The sequence below is a fragment of the Euwallacea fornicatus genome, chromosome 1 (assembly GCF_040115645.1).
Source record: "Euwallacea fornicatus isolate EFF26 chromosome 1, ASM4011564v1, whole genome shotgun sequence".
In the NCBI taxonomy this organism is placed as follows: domain Eukaryota; kingdom Metazoa; phylum Arthropoda; class Insecta; order Coleoptera; family Curculionidae; genus Euwallacea; species Euwallacea fornicatus.
The window spans coordinates 4,827,556-4,848,169 of record NC_089541.1 but is presented as its reverse complement, the minus strand read 5'-3'; the positions used below and the strand labels follow the sequence as shown (position 1 = coordinate 4,848,169).

The 20,614-nt window shown below is 36.7% G+C and overlaps 2 protein-coding genes across 4 annotated transcripts in view; one reads left to right on the top strand and one right to left on the bottom strand.

Annotated features, from left to right (window-relative positions):
• loj (logjam) overlaps positions 1-20,614 on the bottom strand; it is a 180,286-nt gene that overhangs the window by 2,681 nt on the left and 156,991 nt on the right. The window lies entirely within an intron of this gene.
• On the top strand, positions 34-20,550 carry dom (domino). 3 transcript variants are annotated; one of them, XM_066288816.1, is made up of 28 exons: positions 34-236; positions 2,517-2,692; positions 2,782-2,983; positions 3,048-4,287; positions 4,375-5,172; positions 5,682-5,901; positions 5,962-6,098; positions 6,151-6,337; positions 6,393-6,705; positions 6,916-7,116; positions 7,443-7,573; positions 7,737-7,877; positions 8,214-8,488; positions 8,717-9,089; positions 9,142-9,453; positions 9,506-9,697; positions 9,754-9,888; positions 10,057-10,278; positions 14,715-14,750; positions 15,350-15,665; positions 15,714-16,119; positions 16,170-16,399; positions 16,774-16,989; positions 17,294-17,760; positions 17,949-18,078; positions 18,350-18,711; positions 19,075-19,233; positions 19,298-20,550. In XM_066288816.1, exons 2-28 carry the CDS (start codon positions 2,528-2,530, stop codon positions 19,427-19,429), a joined length of 7,698 nt encoding a protein of 2,565 aa, XP_066144913.1. In that variant the 5' UTR covers positions 34-236; positions 2,517-2,527; the 3' UTR covers positions 19,430-20,550. The 3 variants fall into 3 exon arrangements, with proteins under 3 accessions (XP_066144913.1, XP_066144904.1, XP_066144921.1); XM_066288807.1 differs by having other exon boundaries at positions 19,295-20,550; XM_066288824.1 differs by lacking the exon at positions 6,916-7,116 and having other exon boundaries at positions 19,295-20,550.

Sequence of the window (20,614 nt, the reverse complement as noted above, 5' to 3'; positions counted from 1 at the left end):
GTCAAACGAGGCACTCAACTTTCGGATTTCGTCATCGCTGTTCTTGTTGGTCGCCATGTTTAGAATGGGCGATGCGGCCTTGTGAGTACTAAAATGCCGAAAATATCCTATAGATTGAACAATTTCTTCATTACGTGGAGTATCTAAATATTCCTCGGAGTGTAAAATCGTCGTTCGTAGTGTTTTTAGTTGCGGATGGCTGCGAACTTTGCAGATATTTTGTGATAATGATTACGGTAAGTTAAGCGGATAATATACAACGGGATCAATATGGCGTTGCAACACCAACATTCTTTGTTCGAGTGTTTGGTCCAAATTTTTTCTATTGCATTATAACAGTTTAAATTCCGAATAAATGATCTAGAAAGGTAGATTGCTTCAATCTTAAACTCATTACTCGCTTTTATACACGGGAATTTAGAATCTAAATTAAATGTCGGCTTGAAATTTCCGGGGTGGCTCTATTGATTTTTTTCGTTTTTAGGCGCTTGTTGACCGAGACACGCCCGCTAAATCGCATTTGTGGAACCGGGATATTCGCAAACATGTATTGCGCAACTTTTTGTCATAATTTACTTAAATAATAAGTAATTATTCTAATTTTTGGACTTTCAATTAAGGGCGCGATTTTTAAAATCATTACGTCACAGTGTTGCCAGTGTTGCCGTTAATAGGTTTTTCCTTTTCTTTTTTGATTCTTTCAGTAGGCGGGCAATCTGACCGTTATCGTAAACGGTTATGTGCGAAAGTTTTCAGTTGAATTTTATATTAATAACATAATAATTAATGATAAATTGAGCTGAGCGTTAATTTTTGTGATTGATATTTAATTGATCTTTTTTACTGTTTTCCAATAAGTTACACGTCTAAGTTCTTATCAAACATTGCAAAACAAAAACGGGTCTAGTATACATAAAACGATTTACTTATCAAAAAACAAAATGAAAAAAAATATACAGTTTTATAAAAGAATCTATACTGCATGGCATTTTTTGTTATTCAAAACAGAAAAGTTACAGATATTACATGCTGCACCTACATTTCATATTAAAATTTCAATCTTCTCAGTAAAAAAATTAATACTTTTCCAACTTTACAACTTGCTTCAATAGTTTGCTGTAAATATGACTCATATTATAGGAACCCATAATTGTTTGAAAAATTTTTATTTACTAAGGTATAGGGTTTGAAAATTTTAGTTAGTCTAAATTTATGGGTTGTGGTACTTACAATTAATTCAAACAAAATTGGTCTTTAATTTCAATGGTGATCAAAAGCTCAACACTAATATAAAAACGTTGTAAAATGTAAAACCAAAATGTGGCTTTAACCCCTAAACAATTATCAATCCTGGTAGATTTGCAATAATTGAAAATTCCTGGATAAAGAGCTTAAAATAATTGGCAAAATTTACAAAAAAACATTTCCATGGTTAGTATTGTATGACAGTGATTAGTTCTATATAGCCTTATCAGTAGGTTAAATTTCTCATCTATTAACTTCATATACCAGGCAATTTATTTGTTTGTAATTTAAAATTAAGAGACTTTCAATATGATCAATAGAATACATTGACTTGTTGATGATAATGAGCAGTTTATTAGGAAATAAGTGGTTATAGAAATTATTTCAGTTATTTAATTAATATGTCCTTTATTAATCCAAACTTCAGTTTAAAATTTTAAAATTGATATTTTAAGAAAACATGAAAATGTAACCTTTTTGGTTTCATTCTTGTACTCTTCCATTGACATTTGAAAATTTAGTAAAATTTGTTTTCTATATCCACATTTTAGACATTTACTTAATATTTATTGAATATATGACCAATATTTTTCAGTAACTGATTTTCACATTTATAACATTTTGTTAATATTTGACAATTTTTTTCAAGCATTTGACTATATTTTCTTAACATATCACATTATTGCCTGTGATATGAAATTTAAAAATTATTTAAAACAAGTTTAGAATCCTTGTGAAATATTTGCTTGATATTTACCACATTCGAATATTTAATAACTGTTTAATATTTTCACCACATTTTTACATTATTCCCTTTGGCTAGATATGGCTAGAGTTAAAACCATTTCAATGTATGCCCTAACATTTATTAAAAAATGCTAAATAGTAGAATTCCTGTATATTTTTAGAAAAAACAATTTTTTTAACATAGTTCATTGGACCTTATGAGCAAGTTCTTAAAAACTTCAATGTTAGGTGACTTAAAAAGTGCTGATTATTCTATATTAGAGAATTATATATTATTGGCATGTTGGTAACTTCACCAAATTTTATATATTTATTTTTTTCAATACCTTTTTGATAACTATTGTTAATAAAAACTCATTTTTACCTTCCATATGATGATTTCATATTTTTGAGAAAGAGGTAACAATCCATTCAACCCTCTTTCACCTGTGACAACTATCGAGGCATTTGTCTGACTTATTTATAAAAACTGAATATTTTACATATTTTAAAATTCTTTTTACATGAGACAGTTTTTATTGCAGTATAGCCAGTAATGAGTGATGACACCCCGGGGGCAGGGCAGGGTGCTCTGCCCCCGCGAGATGGCCAATGCCTTCGCCAGGTGGCAGAGCGCCCTACTACTATGAGATTGACCCAAGTTGCCGGGGGTCAGTATGTATTGACTACACAGCAACATGGAGTACCAGCATTAGCACAGGTAAGGCTATTGCTTTGAATATATATATTTTTTTAAACTTAGACAGTTTTTGAAGATGAGATAAACTGATGTGACTCTTATCATTACAGCTAAGTCCTGGGAATTTTTCAAATGTTCAAGGAGGAGTAAGTCGTATTATAAGTATCAGTCCATCTAGAGGGCAAACATCACCTTTAAGACCTAGTTTAACAAATCAGTCCATTGTAAATGTACTGACTAGAGGTAGAGTTACCCCTAACGTCCGTCTTCAGTTTGCAAACATTGATGGTGCTATTGCCAGCACATCATCAGGTCAGTTTCACTTATTCACATTAAATATTCCCAGAACATCAACATTTTCCCATTCATTTTTCAGGAGTCACAACTCCTACTTCTACCCCGACTCACTCAAGACCCTTAAAACGTCCGGCTCCCTCATCCCCTGAAAAAAAAGATAATTGTTCTGCAAAAATGCAGCGTGTTATGAACCATAGAATTGTTAGATCAAAATTTGTTAAAGAGAAATATGCTGAACATTTGCTTGAACTCTTTCATCTTGAGACAGGGGGCAATATTCTTGATCTTTATCAATATGCAAAGAGACCCAAAAGCCAGGCTTACTTGGCATACATGAGGGAGCATGGCATTGATCCTAAAGAGTATGCAGAAGATACGTCTTTAGTTTCAATCCCACACACCACCCCCAGCACCCCATCAGCCACAGCTGTAAGCTCATTGCCAGGCATTTCTGTGAATAATTCTATTCAGGAGCAGCAGCAAATATCCACTCCGCAGACTAGTTTTGGTTCTACTTCTTCTGGTCTGCCTGACACCTCGGTTTCCCAGAAATCGACAACCTCACTAGGCTCGTGCAATAGTCAAGAGCAGATTGTGGAAAAAGCCAAACAAGAGGCTCACGTGGTACAACGGATTAATGATCTGCAAAAGGAAGGTCTGTGGTCTGAGAAACGGCTACCAAAGTTGCAGGAAATGCCAAGAACGAAAGCTCACTGGGATTTCCTTCTGGAAGAAATGGTATGGTTAGCGGCAGATTTTGCCCAAGAGCGTAAGTGGAAGAAAGCGGCAGCGAAAAAGTGTGCTCGAATGGTGCAAAAGTATTTCCAAGAAAAAGCATTAGCTGCTCAGAAGGCAGAAAAAGCCCAAGAGCAACATCTCAAAAGGATAGCCGCTTTCTGTGCGAAAGAAATCAAGGTTTTTTGGAGCAATGTGGAAAAATTAGTGGAATACAAACAGAACACCATATTAGAGGAAAAAAGGAAAAAGGCATTGGACCAGCAATTGAGTTTTATCGTCGATCAGACCGAGAAATACTCGCAATTATTAGCGGAGGGTATGAACAGATCTACTGCTGATCTGCCTTCCAGCAACATATCGTCACGGCCCGCTTCTCGTTCTCATTCGGACGACGAGTTTAACCCTGAAACACAGAGTGAAGAAGACGACGAAGAAACCATTGAACAAGAAGAAGCGACGTTAGAGAACGCAGATCAGTCGGCGGAAGTCGAGGCGTTACAACGAGAATCTCAGTTGGAATTAGATGATTTGCTTGAAGACGATTTCTTGAGGGATTATCTTTTGAACCGTGACAATATAAGGTATGAAGTGGATGGATTAATCCAGTAGTAGTTATGCATTTTATGATATATTTTTTGGTAAATAATCCTTCAATGTCATATTTTTAGGCTTAGTGGGTCTGAGGATTCTGATGACGACAATGAGGACAAGAGGAGCAAAAAGTCAGAAAAAGAAAGCACTAGAAAATCCTTAAAAGAAAAAACGGTTATTGAGAAAGAGTCTGATTCTGACGATTCTGATGATGAACTTGACTCAGAAATTGAAAGCGATTCTGCAGAAACTCAAGGGTCTCAAACTGACAACCAAAGTTTGAAGTTGCTAATGGACGAGGAGTCACAAAATGAGGGAGAAAAATCTAAGACTGATGAGAAGGATGACCTTATAAATGACGCTGCCGCGATCGCGGAGAGCATCCAGCCAAAAGGCAACACTCTGTCTTCCACTACAGTTTCCACTAAAGTACCGTTCCTCCTCAAACTACCTCTCAGGGAGTACCAGCACATCGGCTTAGACTGGCTCGTGACAATGTACGACCGAAAACTAAACGGAATCTTAGCCGACGAGATGGGCTTAGGCAAGACGATTCAAACCATCGCCCTTTTAGCCCATCTAGCTTGCGAGAAAGGCAATTGGGGTCCGCATCTCATCGTTGTTCCTACGTCCGTTATGCTCAACTGGGAGATGGAGTGCAAAAAATGGTGTCCAGCTTTCAAGATTTTGACTTATTATGGATCGCAAAAAGAGAGGAAAATGAAGCGAACTGGATGGACTAAACCAAATATGTTTCACATATGCATTACTTCCTATAAATTGGTTATACAGGACCATCAGAGCTTTAGGAGGAAGAAGTGGAAGTATTTGATTTTAGATGAGGCTCAAAATATTAAGAACTTCAAGTCTCAAAGGTGAGTTATTGTATTTACAACAAGAATGTTCTACTAAAAGTTTGTTTAGCAAGAAATTTACTGTCTCCAAATGGCGAGCAATTGGCATTCTGTAAAAGGCAACACCTGTGAATGGGTCAGCCTAGGGAAAATTTCGTTGTGGTGGTATACATTCGCCTTGTCCGCTTAAAATATCTGTAATTTATACGTTAATCAAATATGGTTAAATAAATTCCGAAACATCAGCTACAGTTTTACTAAAAGTCTTAGTATTTTTTAAATAAATTATTGCGTTTATGCAAAGTATTTCTTAATACATGTACATGTATATGATACAAGAAAGGACTCTTATAAAACTTTCAACGCTTTGAAATTCGAAGCTATACGTTTCAGATATCGTTCACGGCTTTTTTGAAGAATTAACGTTTAATGTGGTGGAAAAAATTACGTGAGGCAATATTTTATTGGTATAATTTAGAAAACTAATTAATTTTAATTCTTTTGCATCTAACTTTACGACATTTTTTCAGATGGCAGCTGTTATTAAATTTCCAAACAGAAAGACGGTTACTTCTCACCGGTACCCCATTGCAGAACAACTTAATGGAATTATGGTCTCTGATGCATTTCCTAATGCCGAATGTCTTCCAGTCGCACCGAGAATTCAAGGAATGGTTTTCCAATCCAGTTACCGGGATGATTGAAGGAAATTCTGAATACAATGACAGTATTATCAAAAGACTGCACAAGGTTTGGTTTCCATTACTTACATTCTTCTGAGAGCTTCTGAAAGCCATTTTTTTTTTTCAGGTATTAAGACCATTTTTGCTTCGAAGACTCAAGTCAGAAGTAGAGAAGCAAATGCCTAAAAAGTACGAACATGTGGTGATGTGTAGGTTGTCCAAAAGACAAAGATTTCTATATGATGATTACATGTCAAAGGCTAAGTATGTTTGATGCTTTTTCCTGTGAAACAATGTTTTCACTTTTCCTATTTAGAACAAGAGAAACTCTTGCCAGTGGCAACTTACTTAGTGTGATAAACGTACTTATGCAGTTGAGGAAAGTATGCAATCATCCTAATTTATTTGAAGTGAGACCCACAATTTCCCCATTTCAATGTGATAGCATAGCAATGCACGTACCCTCCATCGTATTTTCAGCACTTCAGTATGAGGTCTTTAAAGTGAGTTCAGTTTTCTATAGACATATATTTTAAATAATGCTAAATCTACTCACAGAATGTCAATCTTTATGCTATGAATCTGGTTCTAATAATGTTGGAAATGCACTTGAGTGCCTATCAGTGCTTCCGCATGCGCCAGTCGGTCAAGAAAGTGTTCCCCATCGATCAGGGAGTTCCCGACGCTCTACCGCTCTGCCCTCCCTGTAAATTGAGCATGAAAGTAAGGGTGCGGGATTCAAAAGTGGAGGAAAAAAAAGAATCACCAGTGGTGCAGCAACAAGTTCATCAAATTCGAAGCGTCACCGGACAATCCAATGTTAAAATGAAAGTTGCAGGGTTGCAAGTGCTTAGTCAAGGAGTGGTTAAAAGTAAGTGCTAATTTCCCGTTTATTTTGTTTCTTTTAAGTCACTAATAAGTTCAAAAATTCAATATTCATATCATGATGATAATATTTACCATAAGTATTGAAACGGGGTTATCTCACTTTGAAAGCTTGAGGCATTTGTCTGATACGTCATGTAACGTCATAGATTCAAGTCGTCTACACCTCCCATGTTTACTAACCCCTTTTTTGTAGCTGTGCCCCTCATTAACATCTCCCAAGCAGGCGGACAAGTTCAGTTAGGTACCCCTATAAATGTCACCTCCGTTTTGAAATCCACAGACAAAGTTCCCAGTAGTTTTGCGCAGCTGGTGCAAACCTCCACGGGCAAGCATCTTTTGTTGACGTCAAATGCTAATTTAACGGGGAGCGTGCCCGTTACTCAGACATCTGCAGGTAATGAATCGTTGGGGAGGTTTATTTGACATCATTCTGAAATGAAAGTTCATGTATTCTGGGGTGGTTAATTGCATTTATTTCGGTATTTACGTATACGTACAATAATCATTTATTACAAAATAATATCTGTGTACTGTGTTACGTGCGGGTAATAATGATTGTTTTTTTGGGTCAATTTTTAGTTTTTCTCTTGGCAAGGGATCAAAATCATCGCCATTAATTTTTCTCAATCTCTTCCTCAAATCTCAATTGTCATCTTTTCTTTTAACTTCAGTTCCGCCAATATTTAGTTGTTTTCCCACTATTTTAAACTCATTTTCAAGGGGGCCAAAAGCTCACGTTCCTGTCTACCAAACAGCCAATCGTTACTAACTCCAATAGCCCGCAGGTAACCACGGCGTTTGTGAAGTTTCAGCTGACTTCTGTTACTACAGGCACCACAACTACAACCTCGGTAGGTAAAGTACCTTTCTAAAGATTTGTATTCAGAGATGGAAATTCTTTTAGTTCTGTAAAACTAGTGTTGTGTTTTAAGTTTTTTTTGTTTTTTTTTTCCTGTCTCTACTTCTTAAGGTTTAATAATCCATATTCTTTCTAACAGTCTGTGAAACTTGTAGAATTCCACAGCAACTGCAAGAGGACTAGGAGAGGAGGGACTGAGACCTGTGAATTCAAATTTTTTAGGACAGTTATATTCAAAACAAAACAATTTAGACGTGCGATGGAGAAAGGATGATGGTAGACGTGGATCAGGTCAGGTAAGAAAGTTAACTAGCAGAACAATCAAAACGAATGGACAATATTTTTCTCATCAATATTGTATTCTTGTAAATACATCTGGTAACTTAAATATTGAAAATATTCATAGTAATAAAGGTGTTTCAATCGTGGTGTTTAGCAATATTTGTTAAAAGTCAACCCTATGGAGTAATTTGTTAAAGTTGGTTTTTTCTCTATTTCTGGAACATGAAGTTTTTTTATCAAACATGTCCAAACTGGAACACCCTATATACTCTATGTAAGAACTAGAGAACATTTATAGGTTTATTATGCTATACATTTTTCGAACTTGCTTTATTCTTTACTTTTTCTAGGCGCAAGAAGACTCAAATCCTGAGTATAAAAAGAGGCTCCAACTAATGTTACGCATCAATGAGCGGCGATGCTCTGCGTTGCCCCTGTACGGAAAAGATTTCCATGACGTCATTAAAATTTATAAGCCGAATGCCTTATATCCTTGGGACGGAGGTCACATAAACTGTCTGAACACCCTCTTCGGTATAAACCTGGAAGAAGCTTCCGTTTTTCTACATGATGCCTTGTACAATCCGGAGCGCAGGATCGAGCAGCTGAAGGAAATTTGTGATAGGTTTGTATTTCTGTAGTGTTTAGTTAATTTTGGTCTTCCTGATCCAATGAGGTTGAATTGTTTGTTTTTTAACCTCAATTTACCTGGAAGTATATTAAGTGCTAACTTACCAAACAGGACTCCTGTTGACTTGGAGTTTTCGCATGAATGTTATCTACATTAAGGAAATTTTTGAGATCTGAAAATCGTTTGAATCATAAGACGCGACTTAATAAGATTTTGTTTCAGATTCATTTTTTATGTACCTCCCGTGAAAGCAAACGAACCTCAGTTAAGGGTGTGGCATCCTCCGCCTAGCGATTACTGGACTCGCATAGAAGAGAAGCGTCGAATTCAGCAAATCTTTTCCAAACCGGCCACTCCTCTTCATCTAATCGCCTCTGCCATGGTCACGCAGTTCCCCGATCCGAGACTGATACAATACGACTGCGGGAAGTTACAAACGTTGGACAGATTATTGAGACGATTGAAATCGGGCAGCCATCGGGTGCTGATTTTCACGCAAATGACTAAAATGCTGGACGTGTTAGAAGCATTTTTAAATTTTCATGGCCATATTTATTTGAGGCTAGATGGTAGCACTAAGGTGGATCAACGACAGGTGCGATTTTTGTTTGTTTGTTGGCACAGTTGATGAATATAATTATTTTTAGGTCTTAATGGAAAGGTTTAATGGAGACAAACGAATATTCGCATTTATTCTCTCGACTCGATCGGGAGGTGTAGGTGTGAACCTTACCGGAGCCGACACTGTGATATTTTATGATTCTGACTGGAATCCTACCATGGATGCTCAGGCTCAAGATAGGTGCCACAGGATAGGACAAACCAGAGACGTCCACATTTATCGGCTTGTAAGTGAAAGGACCGTAGAAGAGAACATCTTAAAGAAGGCAAATCAGAAAAGATTGCTTGGAGATTTAGCTATTGAGGGCGGAAATTTCACCACAGCCTATTTCAAGAGTGTATGTTAGTTTTCTTTTTGTGTGGTTCGATACTGTTATTTTTGAGTTACAGAGCACCATTCAAGACCTGTTTAGCATCGATCAAACTCTAGAGACAGCGGCCCAGAGGATGTCTGAAATAGTGGAGAGTCGGAAGGAAACTGCCATTGTGGCTGACACTTCATTAGGCCAGTCTGAAGATAAAGGAGCAGCAGGTGCTCTTGAAAATGCTCTTGCCGCTTGCGAAGACGACCAAGATGTTCAGGTATTTATTAGACTCGTTATCTAGGTTCAAAAAATTTAAATACGTCAAACTTGCAGGCTGCAAAAATAGCAAAAGCCGAAGCGGTGGCGGATTTGGCGGAATTCGATGAGAATATTCCGTTAGATCAAGAACCTGAGAAAGAGCCGGAAGTCAGTAAGGCAGAGATGGAGATAAATAATATTATTGAAAAGGTATGCGAATAGTGGGATAGGTCAAGAGGATTTGCGTAATTGATAAGTCGCTACTAATATCGACGCGAATACTCTTTTATTAAGTTCTAGATGGATTATTTTTCTTTGTTTGGACTTTGAAGCACCTAAATTTAACAAGTTTCTTATTTAACCTACATTTCTTTCTAGTTATCTCCGATCGAAAAATACGCCATGAAATTCATTGAACAAACCGAATCGGCGTGGTCAGCTGAACAACTAGCTGCCGCTACCAGACAAATTGAAGAACAAAAACGAGAGTGGGAATTGAACCAGATGGCGGCTATGCGCGAGGAAGAAGAACGAAGACAGCGCGAGCTGGAAGAAGAAAACGACATGATCACCTATTCGCGTGAAGACGCCACCAATCAGGTTAGCTTTAAACGTAGAAAGGTAATTAGGGATAAGAAAGTGTTAAACAGTGTCAAGAGCGGTGTGTTTAAAAAGAAACCAACTTTGCAAACTAAAGTGTCCAAATCGGGATCTCTGAGGAAAATAGGCGATAAGACTTTGTATAATACTGTTGTTGAGGTGAATGGCAAGTCTGATACGCCGGAAGAAAACGAGAAAATTGAGGGGGTGGAGAGTACTATTCATCCTGAAGTGGACGAGTCCTCATTGGAAAGCACTCAATCTGGGTCAGAATTTAATATGACCCTTTCTGACTTGAAAAAAGCGGCATTAACACACGTTAATCACGTGGATCACAATTCTCCTAGGACGAGGTCCCGGGGAACTGTTGCAATTAATTTGTGGACATTAGATGTCAGTCCTATTTTACCATCGGTTAAACGTGTGAAACATAGACTATCAAATTCTCTAGGAGGTCCGAAGAGAGTAATTAGGAAGCGAAAGTCTTGTTCGGACGATGAGAACAGGGGCCAGAGTGACGAGGAGGAGAATGTTAAAAAAACTAAGGGCTCGGAAAATGAACAAAACAGCGAATTCCAGGAATGCAAAATAGTCCTCAGTGATATAGTGGCAGATGGCCAGTACACCTTGCCTGAAAATGACATACCTGAGCATTCAGGTAGTGATGCCGATAACCTTAAAGAACAGTCAGAAGTTATTACAAGTGAAAACAACGATATTGCTAACGAAGTCAGCAGTGATACTGTTCACAATAATGGCGAATTTAACGATTCTGAGGTTGTAGAAATTAATACTGAACGTGAAGTTATAGACACCGAAGAATTAATAACTTCAGAAAAGAAACCAAATGCCAATCACCTATCCGAACATTCTTTTTCTGAGCTCAACCAAGAAGCTTCCAATGAAGATTCATTCGTGTCTTATTATGAGAAAGAAACATTGGAAGACCACAAACAAATAGAGACTTCCAGCAATTACGACGATGCTTTCATTTCAGAATATGAAATAGAATTCAATCAGTCTTGCCAGAAGACCAACGATGAGACGGGTAGTAGCTGGTCAAAACCCGAATCCGAGTCTCCTAGCCAACCAAAAGACGAGAAAATTTGTGATACTGTGTCAAATACTGCCATGACGTCAAAAACAGGGTTTTACGTCACCACATACGTGAATACGAACCGGTTTAGCAGTAAACACCGTCCAGAGACTCCTATGGGGAACATTCAGAAAAACACTGCTGGAGTAAAAGTGTCCAGATCTTTTGGCGGTTTCAGACCGCCTGAACCCAGAAAGACTTTTAGGAGATTTAAAAAATATTCCAATAAACAGACATTGGATGGCTGGGTGACTAAGCGAGGCCCCCATAACAACATGGAACAGTAAATGTCTCTTTGTACAGGGTGTCCATTTTTCGTTTTACGGGTTACAGGGCAAACGGTGATAAAAAAGTAAATGATGTATTACGAGTTCGATTTTCGAAGTGAGTTTATTAATTTAAAGGAAATTGAGCTATTTCTATTTGTTTACCATATACGGAGGGTTTATAAAACTGCCGGGAGCCGTTTTTAAATTCTTGTTAACTTATATAATAGACAAAACGCAACAAAGAATCGCAAATGTTCGATTTTAAAAATTCTCTCGTATATCGTAAAGAACTATGGCAAATCTCTTTTAACAAAAGAACTAACTCCAAAAATTCAGCTCATAACTCCTATTTTACTTTTTTTCTATCTATCATCGTTTACTTGGTATTTGCGTAAATTGAAGCGATTTATGGAAGAATATGTGAATAATGTGATCTAGTAGATAGGTTGTTTTGTAAATATATTAAAGATTAGTTTAGTTTTTTTACAGGAGCCTTGATTTTTATTACGGATAATTGTAAATTATACTGTATGAATGTGTACGTGTGGCTGAGATGCTTCGCCGGCCTGTTTAACTGTTTTATTAACTTTCAAGTGTGGTCGTTTTTGGTGGTTGTGATCACATACTTTTATAATGTACTTATCATACTTTGATAACCATAGTTTGATATGGTTGGGATAAACGACATTACTCGTACTTTACAGAGCACACCCGCACATGCTTGCGTTGTTAGATCTTGAATATATTCAGTAATTGGCTGGATGCAACGAAGCTTTGTATACTAGTCTTACATTTGAGTGGTGATATTTCATTAAAATACATACGGCACATTGGTGCGTGCATGCGTGGTATGGTGAGTTGTGGATAAGGATGGAAAATATAATACATCGATGTACGTTACATAATTTTATATATATATATAATATAAGCATAAACTATTTTATGCATCTCTAAATACTGTGGCGGGGACTTAAAATATCCAGTTTTGAAAGTTGCAAATTACTGCTTAGATAAGAGTTTGTGAAATAATCTTGTCGACCAATCTGTACCTATCCATTTGGCTTTAGTTTTCTAAAAATATGTATGATTTCAAATATGTACTTTTTTGATAGATTTTACCTTTGTCGTCAAGGGAGGGGGTATATTTTCTTTTCACCTAGTTATTTTTTTAGTAACGTTTCAATGAAAAATTTATAAACTCAACAAATGAATCTAACCTAAGAAAATTAGGGAATGAAGTTACTGGCGTCTAATATCATTTATTTGTATTCATTGTTATATTTGTTTCAAAAAAAATATTATACGTACATTTACTTCCTCGTGGGTACAGGTTTTGCTTTATGGCCCTAACCTCTTCGAATCTGATTGTACACTGTGTTGAACTGTGCAATGCAAAGTACGAGTAACGTCAATATGTGTTCTCATCCCCTCCTTTTTGCAGTCTAAGATTACTAATATAAATCATTGATCATAAGTAGTATATTATGAAAGTAGTGATTATGATGGTGTGGCAGAGAAAAGTTTTTGTGTGATAATTAGAGTTTTGTCGTTTTTTCTTTACAAAAAAACTACCACTCTTTACTGCTTATACTTTTTTTCATGAGATTTTACGTTTTCATAAGAAACGTTTTACAGTTATATTTTGACATGTATTTGCGTTTTTATTAATAGATCCCAGTTGGAAGTCAATATATAGAGTGGTCATTAAATATATGGCGCAACTTTGTGTAGATACATTGGGTCAAAATAAGATCAGTGTTTCATTAACATATGTCCGGAATCGATTCACTTCCTAAATATAGGAAATACATGTGAAATTAAAAAAAATTCAGGGTGCTGTTAGTGGTACAGAAATGTCGGATTTTACAGAAAAATTGTAACGCCCGGTAGAAGTTTGCAATTTTCATAATTTCGAATAGAATAACCAAAAATATAACTTCTCTCTTTGTGAGCTTAAAATTACATTCCAAACTCTTGTTTATAGTTTAACAAACTTAATCTAACCCAAAAAAAAATAAATAAATATAATGGTTTAAAATATGGTAACTGCCACAAACCTAGGATAAATGAATCCAATCTACATCTAAGTCACTTGAGAAATTTATAGTCTAAAATTTTGAAAAGTATTAGAGTATGTAACTTTTGTATTTTAAAAATGAAGTGATTTTGGATATATGTTAATAGGAACTTTTTTCTTATAGCCGAGTAATATCTTTTTAAAGTTCCGTCGTATCTTTAGGAAACATTATAGAGCTGAAGGTGAACTGATTAAATTTTTGAAGGTCACACCATATTCAGCCATTAATTAATTAATTTTCTTCCAGCTTGCTACTCATATTCATTCTGAAAGCCCACTTCTCTTCTTAATTTTGTAAATTGTGAACTTGTTAATTGATTGGTTAAATTGGCGTCCAACTTTGTGCAGCACTTTTAGAGCATCTCATGCTATCGACCATGTCTGTACAAATTCACAATGTTGAAGTGTAGTAGCGTTATTATAGTTTGCGGCCCTCATTTTCAGCAGATTTTTATATACCTACACATCAACAAAAAAAAAACTACTGACTTGTATATATGTAGTATCAAATAAGTTTAGGTTAAAACGACAAAAAAAATCATGAATGGGGAAATAAAGAAGTTCTCTTGCGAATCCGACTCGAGCGTTTCATTTCTCAAAGTTGCGGGATCGGCCGCGGGTTTTGGTGCCTCTTTGCTCAGATTTGTCCTCAGGGGTCACCAAAACTTTGCCCCCCGCCGGATCTGAGCAAGGGGGCTTCTTTATGCAAAACCTGCGACCTTTCCAACTGCTTGTACCCTTTCTTAAGTGGAAAATAATTACAAATATTCGAATTTTGCTACAACACGGGAGGGATTTTTCCATTAATACGCGTTAAAACTTCTGAAGTTTTGGCAATAGAATGTGGTAGAATCATTTTAGTGGAATTGGAGTCGTTGCAGGTACGTAAAGGAAATTTTATAAATATAGATAAGGTCGCAGGTTTTTGCATTTGATGTAGCAGTTGTTATAAACGTCAGTCTTAAGGTTACACTATGTTTTTTATTCGTTTTAGGTGTGGGTGTCTGATAATACCATGGAACAAATGCCAGTAAGTACTTAAATTTGCTAAAGATCTGAAAACGCAAACTAAACCAAAACCAAGTCAAATTTTGTTGCTGAAATCAATGTTTTTTGCTTAATTTTCCAGAAGTCCACTGATTGCAAAAATTTAAATAATTTAATTTTAAAAATATTCAATAAAATGCATGGTCAAAAAGTAAAAGAACGGCAAATAATAAAATCCAAACAAGCAGAATACTTAGATCAATTTATAGACACACAAGTTTAGCATAATACAAGATACTACAATAAAGTCTCGTTTTTCTGTTACATAACGCTATCTTAATATAACGCTACATCTAGCGAATCAAATGGAATAATTTTCGATGGTAGTGTAAAAATATCCAAAACAAATTCTTCTAATGTGATAAAAAAAAACTAGATAATCAAATGCAAAACAAAAAATTAAAAATTATTTGTTTAAAAACTCATTGTCATTTGCAAACCAAATCCAAAAATTCATTAAAACAGCAGTATATAATTATTGAACATTAGAGAATTATTAAACCTTTCAACTCTCGATGCTAGTATTCTTATAATTAATTGGGCGCATTAAGTTGGTTTTTAAATCTCTACATTTGTTATTAGATGTGGTGTCCCCCATCTCCTCCTCAACAAGATACTGACGTTTACATTGACCAAACTATGGCTTTCTTGTATGACAACACCGTGATGCCTGAATCACAACTGCCTCCAATTTACGTAAAAAAAGAGCAGAAACGTCGCTTTGACCCCGGAAGCTTCGGAATGGATTATCGTCGTCCCGTAAAATTACCTCGAAAAGAAGAAAGCACCGTGCACGCTCCTAGGTCTCTCTTCCATTCTCCGACATTGTTAAAATTGCGGCGTGATCTGAAATTGCAGAAATATCGCGGATTACTCAGACCATCCCTTACAGTACCTGGTAAGGTGCTCTTTAATAGAATCTAGGATATTATTGATTATTTTCCAGGTAAACCTGCTACTGCAAAACCAGTCGAGCAAACCATCTCACAGAGTTGGACTATTCACGAAGATATGGCGCTGCTCAAAGTTATTAAATCGTTCCAAGGGCTGCCTTTAAATTTGATTGTAATGTCTCCGGGTCAAACACCTAACTGGGACTTTGTAGCGGACTATGTGAATACCGTTTCGGTTACATATCGTTCACCCAAACAGTGCAGGCAAAGGTATGAAGGCCATCTGATGCATCGCGAGGAGGGCAAGTACAATTCGTTGGAAAACGTGATGAGGAAAAAGAAGAAGGCAGCCCAGCTGCAAAAGCTGCCTTTGCCTAATAAATCTAGGCATACTTTGAGAACTTCGCAATTGTATACGCAGGACAACAATACGACGTTTTCGCAGACTCTATCAGAAAGGTCTGTGTTATTTTTAGGATTAATACATTTAATGTAAGTTTTTATTTTAGATTCGATACTTTGAAGGCTATAACTAATAAACGGTTGCCGACTCCGCGCACAGTGGTGAACAATCCGTTGATGAACAAATCGAAGAATACTCCAGTTTTGAACGATTGCGGTATTGACTTTGAGCATCCAGTGATGCCGGTGGAGTTGGCAGCGAGGCGAGCTGAGAGGATCGCCAAAGAGAAAAAGACTGTGACGTCGGAGGAGATGGCCAAATTGCAGTTATTGAAGGGTAAATTTACGAAATTTGACCGTTGGATATTTTTAGAGAAAAGAAATTGACTGGATTCCAATGTATTAATTTCATTTTTTTCCATTTCTCAGCGATTCAGATGAAGAATTTTCAGTGTTTCATATATTTTATATACGCACATTCAATACACATCAGTTTTGTTAATTTTCATTTTTATACTGATTTTTATTTAGCTTCTGGAAATAGCGACAGATTTGTTAGCAAAACGTTAACAAGGGTTTTCGACCTAACTCTTAGCGAAGGATGATTCTCTCAGTTTTGATTGAGAATAATGTGAATTTCATTGCTTTAACAACCTCTACTTGTGTGAGGCGTTATTTCTAAATGAAATAAAAAATAAATATCTATTTCAGGAGTAACGGCATCAGCACAGCATCAACAGTCGCAATCGCAACAAGTTCAAAGCGCTCCAGCGGTAACTCCGACAGTTTCAGGAGCCATTCCGAACGTCGTTCAGGCAACTGTGGGAATTCCTACTGTAGTCGCTGTGCCCGCTACTCAAGCTGTTGTGTCTCAGACACCAGTAGCGATTACCACAACCACTGCTCCTGTTGCCGCTGTTACTCCTGGTAAGAACTTGCTATACAGTAAGGTTTATTGTTTAGCTTTGTCTATAGAAAGGATAATTTTTTTTTTTTAAGTTCAAGTTGGCCTTAAAACATTAGAGGGATATCTTGGATAAGTTCATCTATTGTCAATTTGATGGTTGATGGTAAATTGTACATGTCTTAACCAATATCTTAGGTTTATGGTTCATCTCCTACTGTGAGGTTTTTAAATTATCACCCATTGTTTTTAACATTACTTTTATGATCATGACTTCGTATATTGATCCAAATGCATCTGCTAGAAACGATACATTTTTGTTTGCAGTTGTCCGTCCTCAACGTATCGTCGCTTCTCCCCTTCAGACTCCCACAGTCGTCAGTGTTTCAGGACTTAGTCCAGCGCAATTGCAAGCAGCCACACAGCGACTTATAGTAACTGCAGGTGGAACTCCGAAAACGGTGACTGCGGCAACGGCTGCTCAAGGCAAGCAATTGAGCCAGGCACAGCTACAGATAATTAGGCAAGCTGCGAGCTTGAAAAATCACCCGCTCAGAGTACATCCAGGTGCATTGGCTCAAGGTACGAAAACCTCTACTGTGACAATCGGCGGGCAACAGACGGTGGTACAATTCACCCAGGCGCAGCCACGTACACAATTTGTTCGTCAAGCGACTGTTGGCGGTAAAACTGGAATTACGAGACCCGTGACGGAGGTCGAAGTCGCGCAATTCTTGAAGAAACAGCAACAGCTGCAGCAACAAAAATTGGCCGCTGGTGGAAGTGTGACTCAAGTAAGTTACATAATCAGTATTTATTTAACGTATGTTTGGGAACAACAAAATCTGCGTATTTTAGAGAATTCTCATAATTTGTCAATGTTCAAATAATGAAAACAATATTACGATTAACATTTTATTAGCTGACACATAATTTTTTCCCAAATTCGAGAGGGAAATTCTACGTTCACATTTAAAAACAGGTCAGCAATGCAAGTGGAGGAACAATCCATGGCCTAACAACTCAAGTCTTCGCACAGGCCATTCAGCAGGCAGGCACGTCGGGTACTCAGGTGGCAACATTGGTAAAAGCTGTTCCTAGTTCTTCAGGAGGTAAGTGATAATTATTTCTATTGGAAAAATTGCTAAGGTTTTTGTTGATTGTCCAGAAATGATTGAAATAAAAAAAAACAGTTGTGTGAAAAACTATTTAAAAAATAATTTATTCTTATTGTCTGCTGAATGTCAATAAAACAGCATTACAGTAGAATTGTTATTTATTAAATTTGCCAATTAAAAACACAATTAATGTTAAGTGTAATAAGGTAATTTTGTCTTTCATATACACTACAAGGTTATAAACCGTTTTATTCTTACTGTTTAGCTACTCAAACAGTCACGATACCTGTATCTCTGGCCGCTCCTGGTACTAAAGCGCTCACTCCATCTCTAAAGGCAAACACTGCCCACGTGCGTCAGTTACAAATTCAGCAGCAGCTATTGGCACAAAAGAAACTAGCGGCTGTCGGTGGTCAGAAATTAAGCATCGCTACCGGAGGGGCAAAAGGCTCGGGAGTACAAACTGCACAGTTGATAGTGGGCCCGAAACAAGCCATGACCGTGCAGCAATTCCAGCAAGTAATTAGAACACCCTTGAATGTGACTCAAGGACCTGTTGTTTTAACCAAAGCCACGCCTAGGGTTATTCCTGTTAATACCGCGCAAGGAGGCAAACAGACCATTCAGGTAAGTTCACAGTGATTATTCTTTTATTGATTTAACAAGTGCATTCCATTTTTGTGAGTTATTCAATTCATTTTCAATTGTTATTCAATTTCCGCACGCCAATGCGTTAAAATTATACCTTACGTGTGGGAAAATTCAGGTGCTGTTTTGCAAGTGTTACTTTACAAAGTGACGTTGGCAGTGACTTTACCATAATTAATATTGATGGCATTTGTTCAAATAGAGTTTTAATAGTCGTAAAATGCTAATAGAAATTTTTTTTTTACTAACTCTTGCGAAAAATGTCTTCCGATTTTTGTTAGGGCAACAACACACAATAACTGATTCCCGCATTCTAGTCGATGAATGAACATCTCTTTTTAGGTGGTTGCTGCATCTTCCCAAGGATTAGGTTCCACTTTAAGACCTCAACCTGGTACTACAATTGCTGGAATCAAGCTGCAAGGAGCGACTAATACATCACAACAGGCGTTACTCTCCCAAGTATCAGCGGCTCTAAACCAAGGCGTAACAGTTCGACAGGTTTGTTGCTGTGTTATGTCGCATTAAAGAGTTAATAAAATTATTTTTTTCGTAAATGAAGCAGAATAGTCCAGTACGACTTCAGACGGCAAGCGGTCAACCGATCGTCGCGGTGACCGTTCAGTCCCCTTCGCAAGGAGGGCAGTCCCAATCCCCTAATCCTAGCGAACAAGTAAGTAGGTTCGTAAGGAAGTGATGTGGCTTGTGTTGGGTTGCGAAGTAATCGTCAGTTTGCATCGTGGAGTGCCGCACTAATATCTTCCCCAATAATAGCTGGATGATTTATTATAAGAGTTGGTGCACATGTCATTCGTCAGTTTTTTTTTTAAACAAAATGGACACCTTCGTATCTGCTGCAATTGAAGTTTGAAAATTTTGTCAAAAATCGACCAATTGCAGTAGGATTGAAGGTTTAAGTGTAAGTGATTCGCATGAAATTTCACGTCGTTTTGATATACCGGGTTATAGATATCGTTTTCAGAGATAAGAAAATCTCTGTACAACGGTAATTATTGATTGACCTTTTTGGTTCCATAGAGCCACATTTGACTGATTCGCTTAGTTCGTATTTATAGTTCAATAAATGACATTGCTAAGTTTAAACTTAAGGTTTGTTTTTAGTATTAATTGATGTGTTCAATGAACCCATTCCCCATTATTTAGTTTCTTAGGGAGCAGAAATTCGTGATAAGGAATTCTTCCATGTACAGGGACGTTGTGACACCCAAGTGCAATATTCTCGGTTCGTGACAGACTCCTGGGGAATGCGATTTTTTTTTAATTTTGGTTCATTATCCATCCTAGTTTCTTTAGGAACATCTCTACCTTGTCATATTTAATTGCGAATTTTTTGCTCCTAACTACATCTACAATTTCATTACAAAGTATAGTTGCCATTTTAGGGCTTTTAGTTGCATTTTTGTCATTTATATAGAGATTATTATGAGTTTAAGTTTAAAGAATTTTTCGCATGTTTATTTTAACATAAAAGTGCAACATAATTGCATTTCAGAAGCGTCAAGTATTAACCCCATTTATTCTGCTATTCAGCTATTTATTTTTCTTTCAATTTCGTTATTTCACTATTCCCAACCAGCTTTTGTCGTTAGTAGTAGGAATATACGTAGTCTAATATCTCCTCTGTGATATGCTAATATCGTAATGGATAATCGTTTAGTGAGTAAAGGTTTCTTTTTTAACTTCAAACGCTTTTTGTTCTGTATATACATTCTATTAGGGTCTATACTAAAAAAAAAATTGTATCGGGCTAGGGTAAATAATTTTTTTTATTTCCGAAATAAAATTACATTTTTATAACTCGTGTTTATGTTTTATTTCATTGGAGAGCGGTTTGTTCCTATTTTAAGTAATGAGTGGTTAT

Bases quoted from the DNA above. Each gene is read 5' to 3' on its own strand.
- dom (XM_066288807.1), top strand. From the start codon at position 2,528: ATGAGTGATGACACCCCGGGGGCAGGGCAGGGTGCTCTGCCCCCGCGA. The intron at 7,117-7,442 runs GTAATGAATCGT...CTCATTTTCAAG, and splicing joins CGTTACTCAGACATCTGCAG to GGGGCCAAAAGCTCACGTTC. The intron at 17,761-17,948 runs GTAAGTTACATA...ATTTAAAAACAG, and splicing joins CTGGTGGAAGTGTGACTCAA to GTCAGCAATGCAAGTGGAGG.